At 38.1% G+C, this 23,524-nt stretch overlaps 1 protein-coding gene across 4 annotated transcripts in view; it reads left to right on the top strand.

The window, feature by feature from the left end:
* The window catches only part of LOC150085768 (tRNA (uracil-5-)-methyltransferase homolog A), a 488,197-nt gene that overhangs the window by 409,457 nt on the left and 55,216 nt on the right, over window positions 1-23,524 (top strand). For all 4 annotated transcript variants that reach the window (XM_090374238.1, XM_090374237.1, XM_090374236.1 and 1 more), the window contains exon 13: window positions 16,956-17,052. In XM_090374238.1, coding sequence (XP_090230364.1) covers window positions 16,956-17,052 — 97 coding nt within the window. The remainder of the gene's footprint in view (window positions 1-16,955; window positions 17,053-23,524) is intronic.

Genomic DNA, 23,524 nt, shown 5'->3' with positions numbered 1-23,524 from the left:
CCTCTTGTTCAGAATAATCAGCTGAGAGGGCATAAATTCAAATTGAGGAAAGACAGATGTGGGATAGACGTGTGGAAACTTGCCTTTAGCCAGCGGATAGTTGGTTGGTGGAACAGACTTCCATCCCTTGTCGTGGAAGTTGATAGCGTAAATAAATTTAAAACTCACCTAGACAGGTATTTCGAACGAAGGGAGGGGTGAAGTGGAAATGGTTTTTTTTTTTTGTTTTTTTTTTTGTTTTTTTTTTTGGCTGATGCTGCATAAGCTTGCTTTCTTGCATCATATGCCTCTGCTATTGCTAATGCTAACCATACAGTTGGTACATTTCTCTGGGGTTACATCTACCCATATGCAGTACTTTGCATTTTTCAATGATAAATTTCAGTTGCCATTTCTCATCCCAACTGCCCAAATTTTCTAGATCCTGTTGCTGTAACACACTGCCATTACTGTCATTAACAACCCTGCCAACATTTGTATCATCCACAAACTTCGATACTAAGCCTGATACAACTTCATCAATATCATTGATAAATATACAAAAAAACAGTGGATGCAACACCGAACTCTGTGGGACTCCACTAATAACGTTAGTCCACGAAGAGCAACACCCATTGATTACCACCCTCTGTCTTCTCCCACTCAACCATCCTTTTATCCATTGTAGCAACTTACCCTTAATACCATTATGCTCCAATTGGTATAGTAGTCTTCCATGTGCAACAGTGTCAAAAGGTTTACTGAAATCCAAATATCAAAATTATTCTTTACATCCAGTTCCTTTGTAACCACATCATACGTTGTGGTTACAAAGATCCTTTGCTCTGGGGGTTACTTTACATTTGTGAATGTTAAACTTCATTTGCCATCTCTCAGCCCATCTGCTCAACCTTTCCAGATCCTGTTGCAGCAACATACTGTCATTAACAACACTGCCAACATTTTTATCGTCTACAAACTTGGACATTAAGCTTGATATACCATCATCAGTATCATTTATAAATACAGAAAACAACAATGGACCCAACACTGAACCCTGATGGACTCCACTAATAACATTAGTCCACGAGGAGCAGTGTCCATTGATTACCACTCTCTGTCTTCTCCCCCTCAACCACCCCTTTATCCATACCAGCAATTTGCCTCCAATGCCACACTGCTTCAATTTGTGCAGGAGTCTTTCTTGTGCAACATTATCAAAAGCCTTTCTAAGATCGAAATATATAATATCACAGTTATTCCCTGCATCCAGTTCTTTTGTGACTGCATCATAGTATCCAATCATATTGGTCAGGCAAGACTATCCCCATAACAAAACCAAGCTGTGTCCGAGCTATAACTGAAGTCTTGTCTAGATGATCCTGCAGTGCTTCTTTAACCAGTGCCTCCATTAATTTTCCAGGAACAGAAGTTAAACTCACAAGTCTATAATTACTTGTGTCAGCCTTTGATCCTCCTTTGTGAATTGAGGTCACTTTTGCACATCTCCAGTCTATGGGTACCTCTCTCTGTGCCCAAAGAAACTCTCGTAATTATGGCTAAGGGTTTGCTTACTTCCTTTGCTGCCCCCTTTAATATAACTGGATAGATACCATCCACCCCGTGTGCCTTTTTTTATCTTCAACAATTTCTCCTCCACTTTCCCCTCAGTTATTACAAAATCATCTAGCTCACTGCCAGAGTTTACTTCACCTCTGGCATTCCCCTTCCTGATGTGTGAATGTAGATGCAAAATACTCATTTAGTTTGTTAGCCACCTGAGCAGGATCCTCAACTGTTGAACCATCAATATCCAGTGGACCAATCTGATTCATCCCTTTCCTTTAAAAGTTTACATAGGTAAAGAACTCTTTTCTGTTTTTCTTTGCATCCTTTGCCAACGATTTCTCATAATCTGCCTTTTCTGCCTAATCTCCTTTGTGACTTAGTTACAGACCAGCTTATATCTATCATAGGCTTCCCAGACACTCATTAATTTATATGTATCCAATGCATATTTCTTCTCTGCCATATATATCATTAGTTCATCTGACATCCAGTTAGGCCTATATCTTGAACAATATTTCTTAGTTGGTATGTAAAACCTAGTAGCTTCCAAGATAAGTTCTTTGAATGCTTCCCATTTCGAATTTGCTCTTGGTAACCTCATCAGTTGGTCCCACTGTATAGAATTTAATTACTGTCTCAGACCATCGTAATCGCCTTTACGAAAGAAAAAACCCTTCCCTTAACCCCTGATGGTAGTTACCTCTTTGTGTAAACCCACTTCAGCACACTGTGATCACTGCCACCTAGTGGTACCTTTATCTGCAAATTCTTAATGCATGAAGAATCGCTACTGATAATCAAATCAAGAGTATTACTCCCTCTAGTTGCCTCCCGAACATGCTGATGTAGAAAACATTCATCCAATAAATCCACAAAAACCTTGATATTGTGTGAATGACCAACCCACAAATTCCAGTCAATATCTGGGAAATTAAAATCCCCCATTATAAGACTGATTTACTGGCCACTCTATTTCCCTGTACAGTTTCTTATTATATTCATCAGAGTCATTAGGCCTATAGCACACTCCTACTCTCAATTTTGATCTCCAAATGCTTATGTCACACCAGACTGACTCGACACTGGACTGCACTGTCCAGCAATGTCGACTGGCTTCACTTCCTTGGATTTTATGTGTTTCTTAACTAATAAAGCATAACCCCTCCTCCCTTCCTATTCTGTCTATCCTTTCTGTGCACATTGTACCCCGCAAATTCCAGTTCTGCATTCCTGATATCTGTGTGACACCACATCTCTGATATCCCAACATTATCTGCCTTTGATATTCTGAGCAATACCGCAAATTCATCAAATTTATTTACCAAACTCCTAGCATTGGTGTACATGCAAATATCCATTCACCTATTCCTATTCTTAGCTATCCTAACACAACCCATGTGTCTACTTGTACTGCAATGACTCCCAGCAGTCTCTGAAATATCCTGCATCTTGTTTTCCAGGCTGCTGCTCATTCCAATAGAAGCAGTGCAAGAATCACTTTCACCTCTGCCAGTGGCTAATATTAATCTATTAGTCCTTGTGTCCCCCCCCCAATCTAGCAGTTTTCCGACCCACCTAACACTGCCTCGTTAGCATCAGCAAATATTCTTGCACCGTTTCTATTTAAGTGTATCCCATCCCTGTAGAAACAGTCTCTCCTGTTATCAAGCACAGACCAGTGGGAAAAAAATTCTACCCCTTGAACCTTGCACAATCTTTCCAGGTCCGAATTGATTGAAAAGGCTCTCATCATATACTCTCCTCCTCTCGTGTCTGGGCGGAATAGCAGACACTTTCAAATTCAACCCTAATTCACGACTTTTAGTCAACAGTGGCCTGTACTTGTTAAGTAATTCTGCAGGTCTTCTACTCTTAATATCATTAGTGCCAACGTGTACAACTGTATCACCTTTTGTGCCCTTAAAAGATGATATCCGCTCTACAACATCATCAACCTTTTCCCCCGGCAGACATATCCTGGTCCTGTTCCACCTATCCTTTTTACATGCCATGTTCCCCGTTTCCCTGACAAAAGAGTCACCACCAACTATTAGTTCCTGTGGGACCAGCACATTCTGCATTGGGGGTTGCCGCTGTGTTGCGTGATGACCAAGTGGAAACTGCGGCGTTGATGTGGGCAGCTGAGAGCTTGATGGGCCCTCAATTTAGATCCTTCGAGGGCATCCACCCTGTCCTTCAAGGTTTCATATAGGCCCATAACAACGCTGAGTTTCCTTGCTCTCCTTGCATCGTGCACACACAAAGACATCCCCCATGGCAGTATCATGTCCCGTACCCGATTGCTCCGCAAACATCAAGCAAGCAGTGCATTTTAAAAGGTTGTGATTCAGAGGGCAACTGCTCCCCTTAGTTCTCCCTTAAGCCACAGCACTTCCATTAGCTTGAGCCTTTTGCTTTGCTGCTCTGGTCTGAGTCATGATTTCGATTTAATTTCAATAAAATTTCAATTTCAGTACAAAATGATAACCCTGAACTTGTATCCCAACTCAGTTATAATGCTATATATATTTTTCAGTATCAAGTATTATCCATGAGTTCCATTTATATAACTTCCGTATCAAGTTATGTATTAATTAATTATGTTACGTTTGTAAAATCTAAGTCATTATATGTATTTAGTTAAAAAGTACAATTTAATTGACAGTGAAGTTTAACAAGATTAGCATTAGCATTAGTAGAGGCATATGATGCAAGAAAGCAAGCTTAATCAGCATCAGCCAAAAAAAAAAAAAAATAAATAATAATAATAATAAATAAATAAAAACTAACCACTTCCACTTCACCCCTCCGTTCGCTCGAAATACCTGTCCAGTTGAGCCTTAAATTTGTTTAGGCTATCAACTTCAACAACAAGGGATGGAAGTCGGTTCCACCAACCAACCACCCGCTGGCTAAAGGCAAATTTCCGCACATCTATCCGACATCCGTCCTTCCTCAATTTGAATTTATGCCCTCTGAGCTGATTATTCTCAGCAAGATGAAGAATCCCATTGGCGTTGAGCATGCTCAAACCATTCAAAGCCTTATACATCTCTATCAGATCACCTCGCCGGTGCCTAGTCTCCAGACTCTGTAATTTGCAAAACTTAAGCCTTTCTTCGTAAGAGCAACCCTTTGTTCCATTCACTAATCTTCTTGCCCTTCTCTGTACCCATTCCAGCAGCTCTACATCCTTCTTGAAATGAGGCCTCCAGACCTGTATACAGTACTCAAGATGTGGCCTAACCATTGCCTTATACAAGGGAATAATCACCTCCTTATTCCTGCTAGAAAAATTCCTGTATATCATTGACAAGACACCATGCGCTACTCTTGCAGCTCGTCTGCACTGCTCAGAGAACTTCATATCTGCCTGCACAATTACCCCCAGGTCCTTTTCATTCTCCACCACTGTCAGTGTAGTACCCCAGAGTTGATACGTTGCTCTGGGGTTACTGTTTCCCATATGTAGTACTTTACATTTGTCAGTGTTAAACTTCATTTGCCACCTCTCAGCCCATCTGTTCAACCTTTCCAGATCCTGTTGCAGCAGCATAGTGTCAGTGGTGTCCTTAACAACCCAGCCAACCTTTGTATCATCTGCAAACTTGGACATTAAACTTGATATCCCATCATCAATATCATTCATAAACACCGAAAAGTGTCCAAAACAGTGTCCAAAAGATTAATAGATTTTACTGATTAATTGACAATATTATATTATATACTATACTTTACTAAGCTAACGCTATCTAGTTCAGGTTATAACGTTGTATCGTATAAAAATGGCGCCAAGTTACGAACGGTAAAGCTACAGACATTTAAGTATTAATTAATTTTCAAATCTTGCTGTCTCAATTCAGAATAAACTAAGAATCCTGACTAGGTCTATAAGCTACTTAATGAAAATAAATTAATATAACAGTTGGTCAATAAAGTGGCTTAATATGGCTAAAAAAACTTCTCGTTCAGCGGAACTACAAGTTGTAACACATGGATTTGATACCCTTACCGATACTAAGTAATACGTACAAAATCTGTCTAAGTTAAACTTTAAACTAAGTATCGTAGCTAGAAATATAAAGCTACTCTAGAAAATAAGTTAATATGCCAATTTAAGCTAATAAAACAGAAAAAACTTCTCTATTCCAAGAGCAGTAAAAACTTCACCTGCACAAGGCTACATTATATTGAGTTAAATTATGGCTAAGGATTTGCTTACTTCCTTTGCCACCTCCTTTAATATAACTGGATAGATCCCCTGGTGATCTATAAGAAACATAAGAAAGGCACCACCCCTGGTGCCTTTCTTATGTTTATCTTCAACAATTTCTCCTCCACTTTGTTCTCAGTTATTACAAACTCATTAAGCACCCTGTTTCAATTTGATAACCTTGTGGCATTTTCAAACCTTAATAACTCCTCGTGTGGGAATGTAGATGCAAAATACTCATTCAGTTTGTTTGCTATCTGAGCAGGATCATCAACAGTCGAACCATCGATGTCCAGTGGACTAATCAGATTCATCCCCTTCCTTTTAGCATTTATATAAGTAAAAAAATCCTTGTTTTTCTTAGCATCCTTTTCCAAAGATTTCTCATAATCTGCCTTCGCCTGCTTAACCTCCTTTGTGACTTGATTACAGACTCGCTTATATATATCATAGGCTTCTGTGTCTCCTGATAATTTATATGCATCCCATGCCTTTTTTCCTTCTCTGCCACGAGTCTCATTAGTTCATTTGACAACCATTTAGGCCTAAACCTTGAACAATATTTTTTAATAGGTATGAAACGTTTAGTAGCTTCCACTATTAATTCCTTGAATGCTTCCCACTTAGAATTTGCTGTTGGTAACATCATCAGTTGTCCCACTGTACAGAATTTAAAAACTGTCTGAGACCACTATAATCATCTTTATGGAAGCAAAAACCTTTTCCTTTACCCCTGATGGTAGTTATATCTTTAAGTAAATCCCACATCAGTACACTATGATCACTGCCCTCTAATGGTTCCCTTATCTGAAAATTCTTAATACACGAATGATCACTTCTGATTACCAGATCAAGAGTATTACCCTTTCTGGTTGCCTCTCGAACAAAGGTAACCAAGTCACAAAGGAGGTTAGGCAGGCAAAGGCAGATTACGAGAAATCTTTGACAAAGGAAGCAAAGAGTTCTTTACTTATATAAACTCTAGAAGGAAGGGGATGAATCAGATTGGTCTACTTGATATCGATGGTTCAACTGTTGATGATCCTGCTCAGGTAACTAACAAAGTAAATGAATATTTTGCATCTACATTCACATGAGGAGTTATTCAGGGAAGAGAAATGCCAGAGGTGTATTCAACTCTGGCAGTAAGCTAGATAATCTTGTAATAACTGAGAGTAAAGTGGAAGAGAAATTGTTGAAGATAAGGAAGGTACTTGGGGTGGATGTAATCTATCCAGTTATATTAAAAGAGGCAGCAAAGGAAGTAAGCAAACCCTTAGCCATAATTATGAGAGCTTCCTTGGACTCAGAGGAGGTACCTATGGATTGGAGATGTACGAATGTGACCCCAGTCCACAAAGGAGGATCAAAGGGAGACACAGGTAATTTCAGACCTGTTATTTTAACTTCTGTTCCAGGGAAATTAATGGAGGCACTGGTTAAAGAAGCACTGCAGTATCATCTAGACAAGACTTCAGTTATAGCTCAGACACAGCATGGGTTTGTTAAGGGGAAGTCTTGTCTGACCAATTTGATTGTATCCTATGATGTAGTCACAAAGGAACTGGATGCAAAGAATAATTTTGATATCATATTTTTGGATCTTAGAAATGCTTTTGATACTGTTGCACATGGTATACTGCCATAGAAATTGGAGCAGTGTAGCCTTGGAGGCAAATTGCTGCTATGGAGAAAGGGATGGTTGAGTGGGAGAAGACAGAGAGTGGTAATCGATGGACACTGCTCTTCATTGACTAATGTTATTTGCGGAGTCCTCCAGGATTCAGTGTTTGGTCCATTGTTGTTTTCTGTATTTATAAATGATATTGATGATGGTATATCAGGCTTAATGTCCATGTTTGCACACGATACAAAGGTCAGCAGGGTTGTTACTGACACTAATGACAATATGCTGCTGCAACAGGATCTAGAAAAGTTGAGCCGATGGGCTGAGAGGTGGCAACTGAAGTTTAACATTGAGAAATGTAAAGTACTGCATATAGGAAGCAGTAACTCCAGAATAACGTATCAACTGTGTGGTACTACACTTACAGTGGTAGAGAATGAAAAGGAACTGGGGGTAATTGTGCAAGCAGATATGAAGTTTTCTGAGCAGTGCAGACGGTCTGCAAGAGTAGCTCATGGTGTCTTGTCAATGATATACAGGAATTTTTCTAGCAGGGATAAGGAAGTAATTATCCCCTTGTATAAGGCAATGGTCAGGCCACACCTTGATGTACTGTATACAGGTCTGGAGGCCTCATTTAGGAAGGATGTAGAGCTGTTGGAACAAGTACAGAGAAGGGCAACAAGATTAGTGAATGGAACAAAGGATTGCTCTTATGAAGAAAGGCTTAAGTTTTGCAAATTGCAGTGTCTGGAGATTAGGCACCTGCTAGGTGATCTGATTGAGGTGTATAAAGCCTTGAATGGTTTGAGCATGCTGAATGCTGATGGAATTCTTTCTCTTGCCCAGAATAATCACTTGAGAGGGCATAAATAAATTCAAATTGAGGAAAAACAGTTGCAGCAGTTTGCATTTTGCCAGCGGGTGGTTGATCGTCAGAACAAACTTCCATCTGTCGTGGAATTTGATAGCTTAAACAGATTCAAGGCAGACAAACATTTTGAGTGAGTGGATGGGTGAAATGAGAAGGGTTGGTTTGTTTTTTTTTTTTTTTTTTGGGCTGATTCTATATAAGCTTGCTTTCTTCCATCATGTGCCCTTGCTAGTGCCAAAGACATTCAAGAAGTGTTTGCTTATTACTGTATACGTTCCTCCCTCCCAATACAAAGATAGAGATATATAATGAGTTCAGAATGTAAGTTTTCTTCCTGAAACTTAAAACTTCCGACATTGTCTATGGAAAATTTAACCTTCCTTTGCTTCTTATGAATGAGCTGCAAAAATTAATTGATAAGCAATTCAAGGCTCTCTTAATTATTAGCTGTCTCCAGTTATTAGCTTTCCTACTATAGAGAATCAAACCCTAGATCTATTCACTGTCATTAATATTTTGGAACCTTTTGTTGGTGATATTTCTTTTTACTCTGATCACCTTCTCATTATCCTAGGTTTTAATATTGAAAACGCAAGCATCATTATTAAAGACCTTTTCAAAAATGTGTTCATCATTTCTGCTTCCATGTAGTGTTATGTTACTGTGTTGTGTTGGTGTTTTAGCTACCCAAAAGCAGCAAACAGCTGCATTTGAGTACTCCTCATTTACCATAGGAAAGTGTACCAATTGTGCTGTAATACACTGACCATCTGACCTCCCTGGTGGCTGAAGCTAGGGAGAGGGGGAAAAAAGGGGGAGTGGTGGAGGTATAGGAACTTTTCAAACAATATTCTGAAGAAAGGAATAAAAAAAAAAAACTTTGTAGCAGAACTTTCATTATTAATACTATTCACAGCATTCTGAGTATTATACAGACTTTCTGCACTCGAAAACATATGATGTGACTCTTGAAGAAAAAGGAAATTTTGTTGACAGTGAAGAAGGATAGATTCTTGGCCAGGAGAGTATTATGCAATGGATAATGCCTGGTGAACAAGAAGGATGTCTCCAGAATGAACAAAAACTAAGCCCTTGATATTTTGTTTAGTAGAAACATAACATCAGGAAGAAACTTTCATGTAGCAAACCCCAAGGGAGAAGCGTCCCACGTGGTTTGCCAGATATTTATTAGTTCATTATGAAGCATCTTCGTTTCTCTTTCTTTGGATCAGCCTGCAGATAAGGAAAAGGTCAAGTAGGAGCATAACCAGCAGTAACTTGGAGGGCAACTGTAGAAAATATTCTGCGCACATGGGTACTAAATAATAACATAGACTGCTGAATTGAATTTAATCTTGATTGGAATTTTTTATTATCTACCTTATGGAACCATCCCCCAACAGCATAAGTTACATAGGGAAGAAGACAGCATGGTAATAAAGATGCTGAGTGTCATTGATAGACCCCATTAAGATATAGAAATTCAAACGACAGAATGAAAACATTTTAATTTTGGATCTTAGATGAAGAAGATAAGGGAAGAAGCCAATCAATTTTGTCCATAAATTTTGATTTGTGGTGATGGTTGAAGATTGGATTTGAAATGCATCATCTTTGTTTTAGACTGACTAATTTTAAGTTTATTAACTTGAGACTGAAGACAGAGATTCAACAGCACCTAGATGGCTCGAGAATTAAAACCTCCAAAAATTAAAGTCAGGTCAAGTACCGTTTTTCAAACTGTTAGGTTATCTTAGCTCTGTAGACAACATTGAAAAATTTGTCTGGTGTTATGTAGATACTTAGACTTGACTGTGATAAAATGATCAGAGATGTGGCTCCTGAAAAGTTTATAGGGTTGAAGAAGACACCCAGCAAAGCAAAGATGTTTGAGGATGCTGTCCCACTAGAGGAAATCAAATGCTGCCTCGAAACCCACAAAAACAGCTATCTCCTATTTTGCTGCAGAATTATCTAAATGAAGAATGAATGAAATCAGAGAGAGAGAGAACAACCTCACAAGGCCGCCCAGGACTGAACCCATATTGAGCAGAAGAATAAGTTGCTTCCATGAATAGTTCAAACCAGTGGCTTGGGGAAATTCAGTGGCTAGCACAGCTCAACAACTGTGGGATAAGGGGAAACACTGTTTCTGGTTTTTATTGTTTGTGCATTTATTTTTATTATTTTTTGTGGCTTACACAGCAAAGACTTAGCTTCCTTGTGCCATATACCAATGGTCTCCAAAGTGGGGTGCATGAGATAATCCACAATAAATCACTATTTATTAATTATGAAAACTAGTTTTTCGAAACATAATTGAAAATAAAAATTATAAATAAATGTTTTTTTAATACTTAATATGCAGTTTTGTTTGATCTCGTGGCTGTGTTTGATCATGCACTTTCAAGTACGTGCATTTTGTACTTGAACTTCAATTTAATTTTGTTTTGTATTTTTTTTTATTTTTTTTTATTTGTGATCTTTTAAAATTATATATGATTTTAGATATAATGCCTTTCATGTAAAATGATTTATAAATTTAAAAAATATATTAAACTTATGCATTTAATTTTTTAAATGCATAATTTAAATCCACTGCCATAGATCAATATTAATCCTAACAGTAATAAATAAATTATATAAAAACATAATAATAAATAAATAATAATTTAAAAATAAATTAGTAATTACTAAATAATGATTTAGTGAAACTTAATATCAAAGGTGCATTTCTGATATTTAGCCATAGGTGTCAAAAATCCTGATTATGCCTGAGTTAAATTCCTTATAAGCATTAAATTCCTTCATAATTTTCTTTGTTCTTAGCCAAAAAGTTTTCATCTGCTTTGTCATCTCTAAAATTAAATAACTTAATTATAGGCTAATTTACACTTATTGTAGGATCCTATTTCCCGACAATTTATGATCATTTTAAACATTTTTATCCCAGCCTCTGAGTTTAGAGGCACTGATAATATGCGTGACATCATTTTGATCTAAACTGTGAACATTATTTCTTAGTTGGCATAACAGCTTATAAATATCTAGTATTATCCCCAAATACATTTCTCATTTGGGATTTGCATTTTTTATTATCAGTTGGTCTCGCTGAAATGAAGTTAAAAAAATGTCTGAGTCCATTATAGTCATCTTTGCAAAAACAAAATCCTTCCCTTTACAGTAGTTATTCTTTGAGTATATCCCACATAATTACACTGTGATCACTGCTGTTTAGTGATTCCTTTACTCAGAGATTTTTAACACATGATCTATTAATACTGATAATCAGATCAAGAATATTCTCTTCTTATTTAGAATATCTAATGTTTTAGTATAGAAAGCAGTCATCTAGCAAATTTAAAAATGAGTAATCTGCCAACCCATGAGTTACATTCGATATCGGGAATCATGGAGAATTAAGATGTTTTATCATTAGGAATTAAAATCTCATTCTGATATGCTGGCCCATTTTCTATATGCTGAATTCTTGTTCATAGCAGTTATCACAGTTGTTTGGTCTCTAACATACTCCTCTCATTTTTGCTTTTCCTGGTACTTATGTCACACTGGACTGACTTTGTGTTGTACTGGAAACTCACATCTACTAATTCTACTGTTAGCATATATTCCTGTTCCCTCGTTTCAAGTCAGTCCTTACTGTACACATTGTATTCAGCATTTTCAAATTCTATATCCACAATATCAGACACCATATTTTTGGTATTCCTATAGTTCCAACATTTGATGGTTAAACCAACACTTGAAATTTGTCAAATTTATTTACTATAATCTATGCATTAGTGTACATCAAGTAAATATGTACCTGCTTATTTATACAGGCTGTGTTAAGAGTTTTTAGTAACTTTAACATGGCTGATATAATTAGTAGTCCCTTGTGCAACCCCAGAATGCCATTTAATGCCTTCTCTGCTTCTGAGGCCATTGTATATCCCAATAGAAGTAATGCAATGCAAGAATCAATTACACCTCGCTTTATAGCTGTTATTAAACTATTAGTCTTTTTATCTCCCCAAACTATCTAATACTGTAAAAACAGACCCTTCTGTTAATACTGGCCATGCTGAGAAAAAATTCTCTACCATGAAATTAACAAAATCAATAGAAAATTATAGAAATGTTATGGAAGAAATAAACTATTATTGTTTAACAAATTCAAATGCTTTTTTTTGTTAAATAAAAAAAATAAAAGGTAAACTGCAGAAATTATCAATCCACTGCAGGATGGAAGCCTTGTCGATGATTAATGTTGAGGGGAAATGGATCATAGTCTGCTACACTGGTCCAGTGTACGTTGGCAGATCAACCATATTTAGCAGTCAGGGGCTTGAACCCCAGTCTACTCAAAGAGCTTGTGCTACTGCACTCCCGTTCCTCACCACACAGCTATGAAAGCCTTATGCCAAATAAAAAGGTACATTAAAATTCAAAATTCGATGCAGTGGGCAGCATTGTTGCCACATTTTTGAAAACTCAGATAACACATGATCGGTTATTATGCTATTTTTAGATTTTCTATGATGCAGTTATCTTATATAAGCATGGCTCTTTAAATAGCTGTACAGAGGTGGGGGATTCTGTAGGGTTTCAATTTGGTTACCTGACCTATCGCTCAATAACATTACAATTTACATTAAACTTCCTTTCTAGAAAAAAATGTGCTCAGTCACAATGCCAGGATAGAAATTGAAGTGTCTTGTAATATTAATAGCAAACACTTAATTTTTATTCATTTTCAGTTTAGCTATTATGGTTTTTAGTGGCCCAGTAAACACAGACCACATTAATTGTGCTCCTAAACCTAGCGTAATTGAATCATTTTCATTATTTTTGCATATTTGAAGTTCCGGTCAACCCTTCCCTATCTCTTCCATCAATGCAGTATGATTGATGACTTTTGGGGTTATGATGAACATCGTGGCGAGATCCAATATTTCTTACATTTCAAGGGTACAGCTCTAAAATGGTGTTCGCAGGCCAGCTGCTAGTTAGTACACCAGACCGAACCTATTGGTAACTCTCTAGGAGGCCTCCGGATCAGTTAGTGTATAATCTTGCTACCTAATAGTGACTCCCTCCAGTCACTATCTGGCAGATAGTGACTGGAGGGAGTCCGAGTAGTGTGTATGCGAGAAGCATTGTCGAGACCACATTATGTCAAGGATTTGGGTATATTCTTCCCATGTGTATGCCACATCCAAAAATTTCATTACTTCATACAGCATGTCCCACCCACTTTTTCTTACTATTGAATACACCATGAATTGTCAAACTAATAGAGCAAGCTTATCTGCGAAAAGATCTAAACCTCCCAAGCACTGCCTAATTCATTTCACAAATATACGTGGTCAATCTCAACAATGTCCATTTCCACTTGCAGTCTGCCAAACCCCATGTACTTTTTCTGACAGAATCTCAGTTATTGGTTGATTCAACTACTTCTCTTCTCAGATGCCCAAATTATTCGCTGTATGATTCCTTTTGCCTCAAAGGTGGTACTTGTGCATATGTCCGTTCTGATATTCCCTGTCAGAGACTTGGCAATTTGGAATCTCCTCTCTTTGATCTTCTTTGGCTTAAAATCTCTCTACCTCATTGTGTCAAATTCATCCGTTGTCTCTACCGTTCTCCCAACTCCACTAATCACTTTGAGCTCTTTGACTTCCTCTCTTTGCAGCTTGACTTTTTCTAGCCCAACTTTCCTAACAGTCAGGTAATTTTCCTTGGTGATTTTAATGTTCACAACTCCAGCTGGCTTCCGTTTTCTAGTCACACCGACCCAGCTGGTCGAGATGCTGAGGCTTTTGCAATTACTAATGTCCTTGCACAGATTGTTCATTTACCTACAAGAATACCGGACAATCCTAATCATACAGCCAATACACTTGATCTTTTTCTCACAAACAACCCTTCTAAGTACATGGTCAAAGTGAGAGGTCCTTTAGGCACTTCAGATCACAACTTAGTGATTGTCTCTTCTCCAATGGAAACTTTATCTCATGGCTATTCCCAACCTCGTGTTGTTTGGCATTACAAGAATGCAAAATGGGATGACCTGCAAGACTTCTTTTCTTCTTTTCCTTGGTCGGATTACTGTTTCAAAACTTCTGATGTCACCATTTGCTCAGATCGTGTCAGTGAAATTATTCTTGCAGGAATGGAATCCTTTATCCCACACTCCACTTTAAAATCTCGTCCTTTATCTAAACCTTGGTTTTTTAGGTTCATATTCTTTTCAGAAAACTGTTAATTTCCTCCTGTTTTCTTTGACATTTCTTTATTTAACTATTAGTTTTTGTTGTATTTGCTGTTTACAGGCTTATTCATTCTGCTGACATTTTAATTTAAATATGTAACTTAATTTGCATTTTATATATATATTTATTTTATTTTATTTTTTTTTTTTTTTTATTATTATTTTTTTTTATGCATACTCTGACTTTTCTCTGCCAATCTCTCTCTCTCTCTCTCTCTCTCTCTCTCTCTCTCTCTTGTACAGAATATATACACTACATGAACAACAAATTATCAGCTAACTGGCCTAACAGATCAAAACTGGAATTAAGGCTAAAATTAACCAGAATTAAATGTGGAAAACTGAAAATAATGTTACCTGTATTGCTATTGTTATGATCACCTGCACCAACAAAACAGTTTGATGGTAAATTAATTAATTTCCACCTTTATCATTAAAAAGCTTATTTTATTAATGAGTGGCACATACATATGAAGTGATTATTGGTTGCACTGCTCATTTTATTGCAGTTTCTTTTCAACCTAATTAAATTTTTAAAATTTTAAATATTATTAATTTGGTTATATTTCCTTAATTATCTGATAGCCATTGTAACACTTGTAGATATTTAAAAATATATATACTGGTGTTCAAAGAAAGTGCATCACCCCTTAAAATTGTAATTGTCGTCCGAATAATGTAAGTATATGGCAATATTTCTTACAGATTGCATAAGATAAGATTGACATGCATAGGTAGTGATGTAATATTGCATCAGCTGTTACTTTTAGCTATATAAGCATGCTCTGCAAGAGTTGCGGTCATTCCTTGCTTTTGTCAGGATGGCAAGTTATATGCATTTGATGCCACGAAGATAAAGTGCTATTGTTGCTTTATGTGAGGAAGGATATTCTTCCCATCATATTGCTTATAGTGTCTTGTAATCAGTCAACAGGGGGTAGATTTCTTTCCAAACTCAAGAATACTGGTTCTGCTGATAGGAAAAAAGGAACCGGATGCAAACAAGTCTCTACACCAAAAACAGAACTGCATTTTGAAGCGCTTATGCCTTAAAAACCATAAAGCTTCTTTGTCTGAGCTGAAAATAGAATGGGAAGAACATACAGGAGTATTATCAAGTGCAGTAACAGTCAGAAGATGCCTCTTCAAAAATGGACTTGTATTGTAGCCCGTTGTCCTAAGAAGAAACCCCTCCTCACACAAAAAATGAAAAAGGCCTGATTAATTTGGTGTAAGGAGCATGTCAAATGGACCCCGCGAGCAGTGGAAGTCAGTTATTTTCTCAGATGAGAAGAAATTCAACTGCGTGGCTCTGATGGGAGACAAACGATTTAAAAGATTTGGTGAAGAATACCATCCAGACTGTATGGTGTCTGCAGTGAAATTCCCTACTAGCCAAATGATATGGGGGTACATTTCGTATCGCGGAGTAGATCACCTGTAGTTTATAAAAGGTTCCGTAAATGCCATATTGGCTATATTGGAAGGCAAATTGCTGCCAACCATTAGAGACCATTTCAACCTGCCAAGTAACTGCATCTTTCAGGATGACTCTGCTCTTTGTCATCAGGTGAAAAGTGTAAGTAGGCACTTCTGTAGTTACTTTAGCTTCATTTCTGCATTAGAGGTTCAACAATAATGTGTTTACATTTGTTACAGGTGAAAAAATGGTTGGAAAAACAGTCCATTACAACTCTTAGCTAGCCAGGAAACAGCAGCCAGACCTGAATCCTATAGAGAACTGTTGGCATGATGTGAAATCTTCAGTTGCCAGAAAGAAACCAAAGACCCTTCGTTAACTTCAGGAAGCCATAATTTGTGCTTGGAATCTTCAGAAATTGATCTTGTCAGTGCCTCGATGGTGTGCTTCCGCCATCAGGGCCAGAGGGGAGGTTCAACTAAATATTGGTTTGCACCTGGTGAACTTTTCATTTTCTTTTCCATTTAAAATGATAAACTGAAGCAAATTGAGGGCTTCTGATAACATTTCAGCCATAATTATCGTGTTTACCAAAACTGTTGTATACAGGTTGCAAATGCTCATTTTGGAATATTTTGAGAGCACCTGTCAATTATTACTTAGCTTTGCCTTAAATATTAATAAATATCTTTTGTTTATATTTCTGTTTGTGATGCTAGTCATTAATGTAACATACCATTGCAAAAAAGGGTTAGAAATGTGAAATTCCTAGGTGATGCACTTTCCTTGAACATCACTTTATAGATAGATAAATGCTTATTTTCAGTGTATTGGGTAGGGGTGCTGACCTGTTAATTGTAATTTCCATGGAAAAATTGAGAAATTCCATGAAATTCCTAGGTGATGCACTTTCTTTTAACACCAGTGTGTGTGTTTGTGTGTGTGTGTATATATATATATATATACTTTGAATGGATCTCTCATTAATTTTTACAGATTCCAAAGTTCTTAAGGCGATCCGAGCAAGCCAGGACTTAGAACAGCTTATATATGTTTCATGTAATGCAACAGCTGCCATGACAAATTTTGTAGAGTAAGTATATTGATTTCTGTTACATAATTTTTTAACTCATCCACAATGCTTGATGTGATATGCATACACTAATATACTTTGCATTAGGAACACTATCTTAGTACTTGGTTGCACTACCTTTAATGCATGGCCCCAGCTTTGATATGTTGTAGCTTAGACTTCATGAGGTGCTGGAGACTATCCAGCTTCTGGTGAAAATATGATAGCCCATACCACCACATGTAACCCACCGTTGCTAGGTATTCAACAGTACTGGATCCAAGTGTCAAAAGACCGTGCCATGGTGTCCTATGCATTTTAATTGGGCTGAAATTGAACAAGTTTGGCAGCCACAGAGGAGGCAAACTCACCAGAATACTTGTAAAACCAGTCCAATGTTGTTGCGTCCCCATGATATGAATCACTATCTTTTTGGAAAATACTTTGGTGGTTGAGAAAGACAGTAACCATAAATGGGTGCACTTAAGTCTCCATTATCAATAGGTATCTGCCCAGGGTCTCCCATCCAAACATTCCCCATGTCGTTGTTGTGACTCCACTGGCATGTACAATTCCTTTCATACACCAGGGTTCAAGAGTTCCTCACATTTCAACCTGAACGTTCCACCCCATACCCACTATAGGCACATTTGCTTGTGATGGACCAGTGGCACGATGAACCTTTAACTTCAATAGCCCAACTGTGCTAGTGTCTGATGTATGTATGTATGTATCACCATAGCAGTAAATGTTGTGTGAAGTCATGGTTATGGGTGTTCCTTATGTAAATCTCTCAGTGTATTTTATAGGTAATCCTCAGTGCTGCAAAATCCCATACAAAAATAAATCTTCCATTCTTTCTGAAGACATGTAGGCATGTATAGTATATTATGTAGGGTGGCTCCAGAACTTTGGTTCAACTCTACAAACTTAGTTCTAGTCATTAGTCACCAGGAAGGCGATTACCTGGAAAGCCTCCCCAAAGTCCATCTACACTGTGGGGAGGTGGGCCATAACTAAGTTTGTTCCGTAGCCCATCTTAACAATCTTGAATGCCCATCCTGAAATGGACAAAAAATATCCCACACCCACTGGAGGTAGTTCAATACCAGTGGATGCCAGCCATCCCATCCCATCCCATCCCATAGTTAAGACAGCCCATGTCTCAATTACCAGCAAAAAAAAAAGAGCTCAAGGCTTTGAGCTCTTTTTTTTTTTTTTTTTTTGCTGGTATTTGAGACCTAGCCTTTGACCTAGGTCAAAAAAAAGGTTATGTCAAAGAGCTGGATATATTTTTGCCATGTATGCCATATCCAAAAAATTCATTACTGCCCTCCCCACCTTTTCTTCCTATTGAAAACATCACGAATACGCCGAACTAATTGAAAAAAACTTATCTATCTGCAAAAAGATCTAAACCTCCCAAACACTTTCTCATTTGTTTCATAAATATACATGGGGGACAGTCCAATCTCAGTAATGTCCATTTACACTTTGTCCTGGTTACGAGGTTATCCCCGTGTTAGACAAGATTTTACAGCTCCGGCAAATGCTGTTTTTTATAAATATTTAGCCATTTTATTGACTTAATTGTCACATTCATTTATTTTCTAGAAGTAGCTTTATATTTCTAGCCAAGCTGCTTGGTTTATTTTGAATTTAGATAGCGATTTTGAAAGTTAATACTTAGTGTCTCTAGATTTTACCATTTGTAACTTGCCACCATTAGTATAGTATATTAGATCGATACAGAATAGCGTAATACATCGCTGTCTTAGAAATCAGTTAGCGTGGTATAGTATTATCAATTAATCAGTAAAATTTATTAATCTTATTAAATTTCATTGTTAATTAAATTGTACTTAAATGGAATCATGACCTAGACTAGAGCAGCAAAGCAACGGTCACAAAGTAGCGTGAGTTCTGTGGCTCGGGGGAGAACCGAAGGGGGCAATTCTCCAAAGCATCACAGTCTAAAAATATGTTCAAAATGTTTGCTGACATCTAGAACAGGACATGATCTAGCCAAGTAGGATGTCTTTGTGTGTAGTAGGTGCAGAGTGTGAAGAAATTAGGCATCAACTCAGCATTCTGATGGGCATCTGAGAGTTTAAGGTGTAGGGTAGATACCCTCGAAGAAATTAATGAGCGGCCCATTAAGCTCTAAGCTGCCCAACTCAACACCAGAGCTCACTCCTATGCATCAGCCAACCCAGCAGCAATCTCCAAGGTAGAATGCGCTGGTCCAGCAGAAGCTAGTTATTGTTGGTGACTCTATTGTCAGGGAGATGGCGAATATATTATGCAAAAAGGATAGGTGAAACAGGACCAGGGTATGTCTCCCAGAGGCAAAAGTTGATAATGTTGCAGAGCATATATCTTTTTATTAAGGGCACAAAAGGTGACATTGTTGTACATGTTGTCACTAATGACCTTAAGAGTAAGAGATCTGCACATTTACTTAACAAGTACAGGTCAATGTTGAAAAAAAGTTGCAAGTTAGAGTACAATTTGAAAGTGTCTGCAATTCTGCCCAGACATGATAGGAGGGAGTATATGATGAGAGCCTTGTGAATCAATTCGGCCCTGGAGAGATTGTGCAAGGCTCGTGGGGTAGGATTTTTTTCAATGTGATCTGGTTGCTAATAGGAGAGACTGCTTCTACAGGGATGGGATACACTTAAATAGAAAGGGTGCAATAATATTTGCTGATGCTGTCGAGGCAGTGTTAGTGGGTCGGAAAACTGCTAACTTGGGGAGATTCACAGACTAAAAGATCAACAGTAGCCATAGGAAGTGGTGAATATAATTTTGCATTGCTTCTATTAGAATGAGCAGCAGCCTAGAAAGCAAGTTGCTGGTGATTTCAAGAACTGCTGGGAGTGAGCATGGAACAAGTAAATACATGGGCTGTGTTAAGGTAACTAAGAGTAAGAACAGGTGCATGTATACTTCCATGTACACCAATACTAGAAGTATTGTAAATAATGTTGATGAATTTGAAGTGCTGGTCAAGACATCAAAGGCAGATATTGTTGGGATATCAGAGACATGGTTTCACGCAAATATAAGTGGTGCAGAATTGGAATTTGGAGAGTACAGTGTGTACGAAAGCATAGACAGGGTAGGAAGGGAGGAGGGGTTATGCTGTTAGTTAAGAAACATATAAAATCTGAGGGAGTGCATCTAGTCGACATTAGTGGAGTGCAATGTTGAGTCAGTTTGGTGTGACATAAACACTGGGAAAGGGAAAATGAGAGTAGGAGTGTATTATGGGACTTAATGACTCTGATGAGTACAGCGAACAATTGTGCAGAGAAATAGAGTGGGCCAGTAAATCAGAATGTCTTGTAATGGGGGATTTTAACTTTCCAGATATTGACTGGAACTTGTGGATTGCTCACTCGCACACTAGCAAGATTTTTCTAGACTTATTTGAGGATTCTTTTCTATAGCAACATGTTCGAGGGGCAACCAGAGGGAGTAATGCTCTTCATCTGATTATCGGCAGTGATTATTCATGCATTAAGAATTTACAGATCAAGGGACCACTAGGTGACAGTGATCACAGTGTACTGATGTAGGATTTACTTAAAGATGTAACTACCATCAAGGGTAAATGGAATGGTTTTTGCTTTCATAAAGGTGACTGCGGTGGTCTCAGACAATTTTTAAATTCTATTCGATGAGATTAAATAATGCTGTTAAAAACAGCGGATTCTAAATGGGAAGCCTTGAAGGAATTAATCTTGGAAGCTACCAGGCTTTTCATAACAACTAATGAATACTGTTCAAGATTTAGATCTAAATGGATGTCAGATGAACTAATGGGGCTTTTGGTAGAGAAGAAAAATGCATGGGATGCGTATAAATTATCAGGTGACACAAGACTAGGGCAGATATAAGCTAGTCAGTAATTAAATCACAAAGGAGGTTAGCTAAGCAAAGGCTAATTATGAGAAATCTTTGACTGAGGATGCAAATAAAAACAGCAAAGAGTTCTTTACTTATGTAAATTCTAGAAGGAAGGGGATGAATAAATCAGATCGGTCCACTTGATATTGATAGCTGACAAACTGAATAACTATTTTGCATCTACATTCACACATGAGGAATTCTGTAAGGAAGGGAAGGACAGATGTTTACTAAACTGTAACAGGGAGCTAAATGATTTTGTAATAACAGAGAGCAAAGTGGAGGTGAAATTGTTGAAGTTAAACATAAAAAAGGCACCTGGGGTGGACGGAATCTATCCAGTTGTATTGAAGGAGGCAGCGAGGGAAGTAAGCGAACCCTTAGCCATAATTATGAGAGCATCTTTAGATTCAGGAGAGGTCCTCATGGAATTGCAATGTCCAAATGTATCCCCAATTCTAAAAGGGGGTTGAAAGAGTGAAAAATAATTATAGTCCTATTAGCTTAACTTCTATTCCGGGGGAACTAACAGAATCACTGGTTAAAGAAGCATTGCAGGATCATCTAGATAAGACTGCAGTACTAATTCAGACACAACATGGGTTTGTTAAGGGGAGGTCCTGTCTGACCAATTTGATTGGATGCTACAGTGTGGACCGACCGGGCTAGCCGTGTTGGTAAAGTGCCTGCCTGGCAACCCAAAGGTCGTGGGTTCGATTCCCGCCTCGGGCTTGGATCAAAGTACTACAAAAACCTTGGGAGGTGCATTATGGCCACAGAAGCCTATGTGTCAACAACTACCAAAAAAAAAAAAAAAAAAAAAAGCTAAAGTGTGGTCAAAGCAACTGGATCCAAAAAATAATTTCAATATCATATACTTGGATTTCAGGAAAGGTTTTGATACTGTTGCACATGGAAGACTGCTGTACAAATTGGAGCGGTATGGCATTAAGGGCAAGTTGCTACAATGAATAAAGGGATGGCAGAGAGTGGTAATAAATGGACACTGCTCTACGTAGACTAATGTTATTAGTGGAGTCCCCCAGGATTCAATGCTGGGTTCAGTGATATCAATAAAGGTATACCTGGCTTAATGTCCAAGTTTGGAGATGATCCAAAGGTTGGCAGGGTTGTTAATGACAGTAAAGACAGTATGCTACTGCTTGTTGTTATTGTTTGTTATTTGGTTTTTAGGAGCATTAGCAACTAAGGCCATATTGCCCCGGGGATATGCGGTGGTCATTCCCTGACCTTTCCGCATCCTCCGTATTTGGTGGTCACAGGCTCGAACCCCGGTCTAAATCAAGAAGCGTGTGCTACGCACTGCTGCTCCTGCCCACCTGGCTACGGAGGCGCCGTATGCTACTGCAGCAGGATCTAGAAACGTTAGACAGGTGGGCTGAGAAGTGGCAACTGAAGTTTAACATTGACAAATGCAAAGTACTGCATATGGGTAGAAGTAACCCCAGAGAAACATACCAACTGTGTGGTACTAAACTCTGAGAAGTGGAGAATGAAAAAGACCTTGGGGTTAATTGTGCAGTCAGATATGAATTTCTCTTAGCAGCGCAGATGGGCTGCCAGAACAGGTCATTGGAGTCTTGTCAATGATATATAGAAATTTTGCCACCAGGGATATAAAGTGATTATCCCCTTTTATAAGGCAATGGTCAGGCCACACCTTGAGTACTGCATACAGGTCTGGAGGCCTCATTTTAGAAAGGATATAGAGTTGCTAGAATGAATACAGAGAAGGGCAATAGGACTGGTGAGAGGAACAAAAGGGTGCTCTTACGAAGAAAGGCTTAAGTCCTGCAAATTGCAGATCTGGAGACTAGGCAACTGCAAGGTGATCTGATAGAGGTGTATTAGTCCTTGAATGGTTTGAGCAGGCTCTAATAATATGTCATTTTGACATATTAATTTGCAACTCCTCTTTTTGTTTGTCTCTAGCTTAAAATCTCTAACCCATTTTGTCAAATTGTTATGTTGCCTCTATCATTCTCCCAATTCCACTAATGACTTGGAGCTCTTTGACTTCTTTTATTTGAAACTTGACTTTCTGTAATCAAACTTTCCTATCAGTGAGGTAATTTTCCTTGGTAATTTTATGTTCACAACTCCAACTGGCTTCCGTTTTCTAGTCACATGGATATAGAAGCTCAAGATGCAGAGGCTTTTTCAATTATTATTGACCATGCACAGATTGTTCACTTACCTACCATTGTCAAGGCCAAATACTCAACAATCCTAACCACACCACACCACACCACAAACACTTCTGATCTATTTCTCACAAACAACCCTTCCAGGTACACCGTTGAGGTGCCAACCGGACTAGCCGGGTAGGTAAAGTGTCTACCTAGCAACCCAAAGGTCGTGGGTTTGAATGCCGCCTCGGGCTTGGATCAAAGTATTGCAAAAACCTTGGGAGGTGTATTATGGCCACAGAAGCTGATGCGCCAACAACTACCAAAAAATAACCGTTGAAGTGAGTGAGCCACTGGTATCACAACAATGGAGCCTTTCTCTCAGGGCTATTCTCAGCCTTATGTTGTTTGGCATTACAAGAATGCAA

Source organism: Mastigoproctus giganteus, chromosome 5 (genome assembly GCF_048544385.1).
Source record: "Mastigoproctus giganteus isolate SK-2022 chromosome 5, ASM4854438v1, whole genome shotgun sequence".
Classification (NCBI taxonomy): Eukaryota; Metazoa; Arthropoda; class Arachnida; order Uropygi; family Thelyphonidae; genus Mastigoproctus; species Mastigoproctus giganteus.
This window is presented reverse-complemented; position numbering and strand designations above follow the sequence as displayed.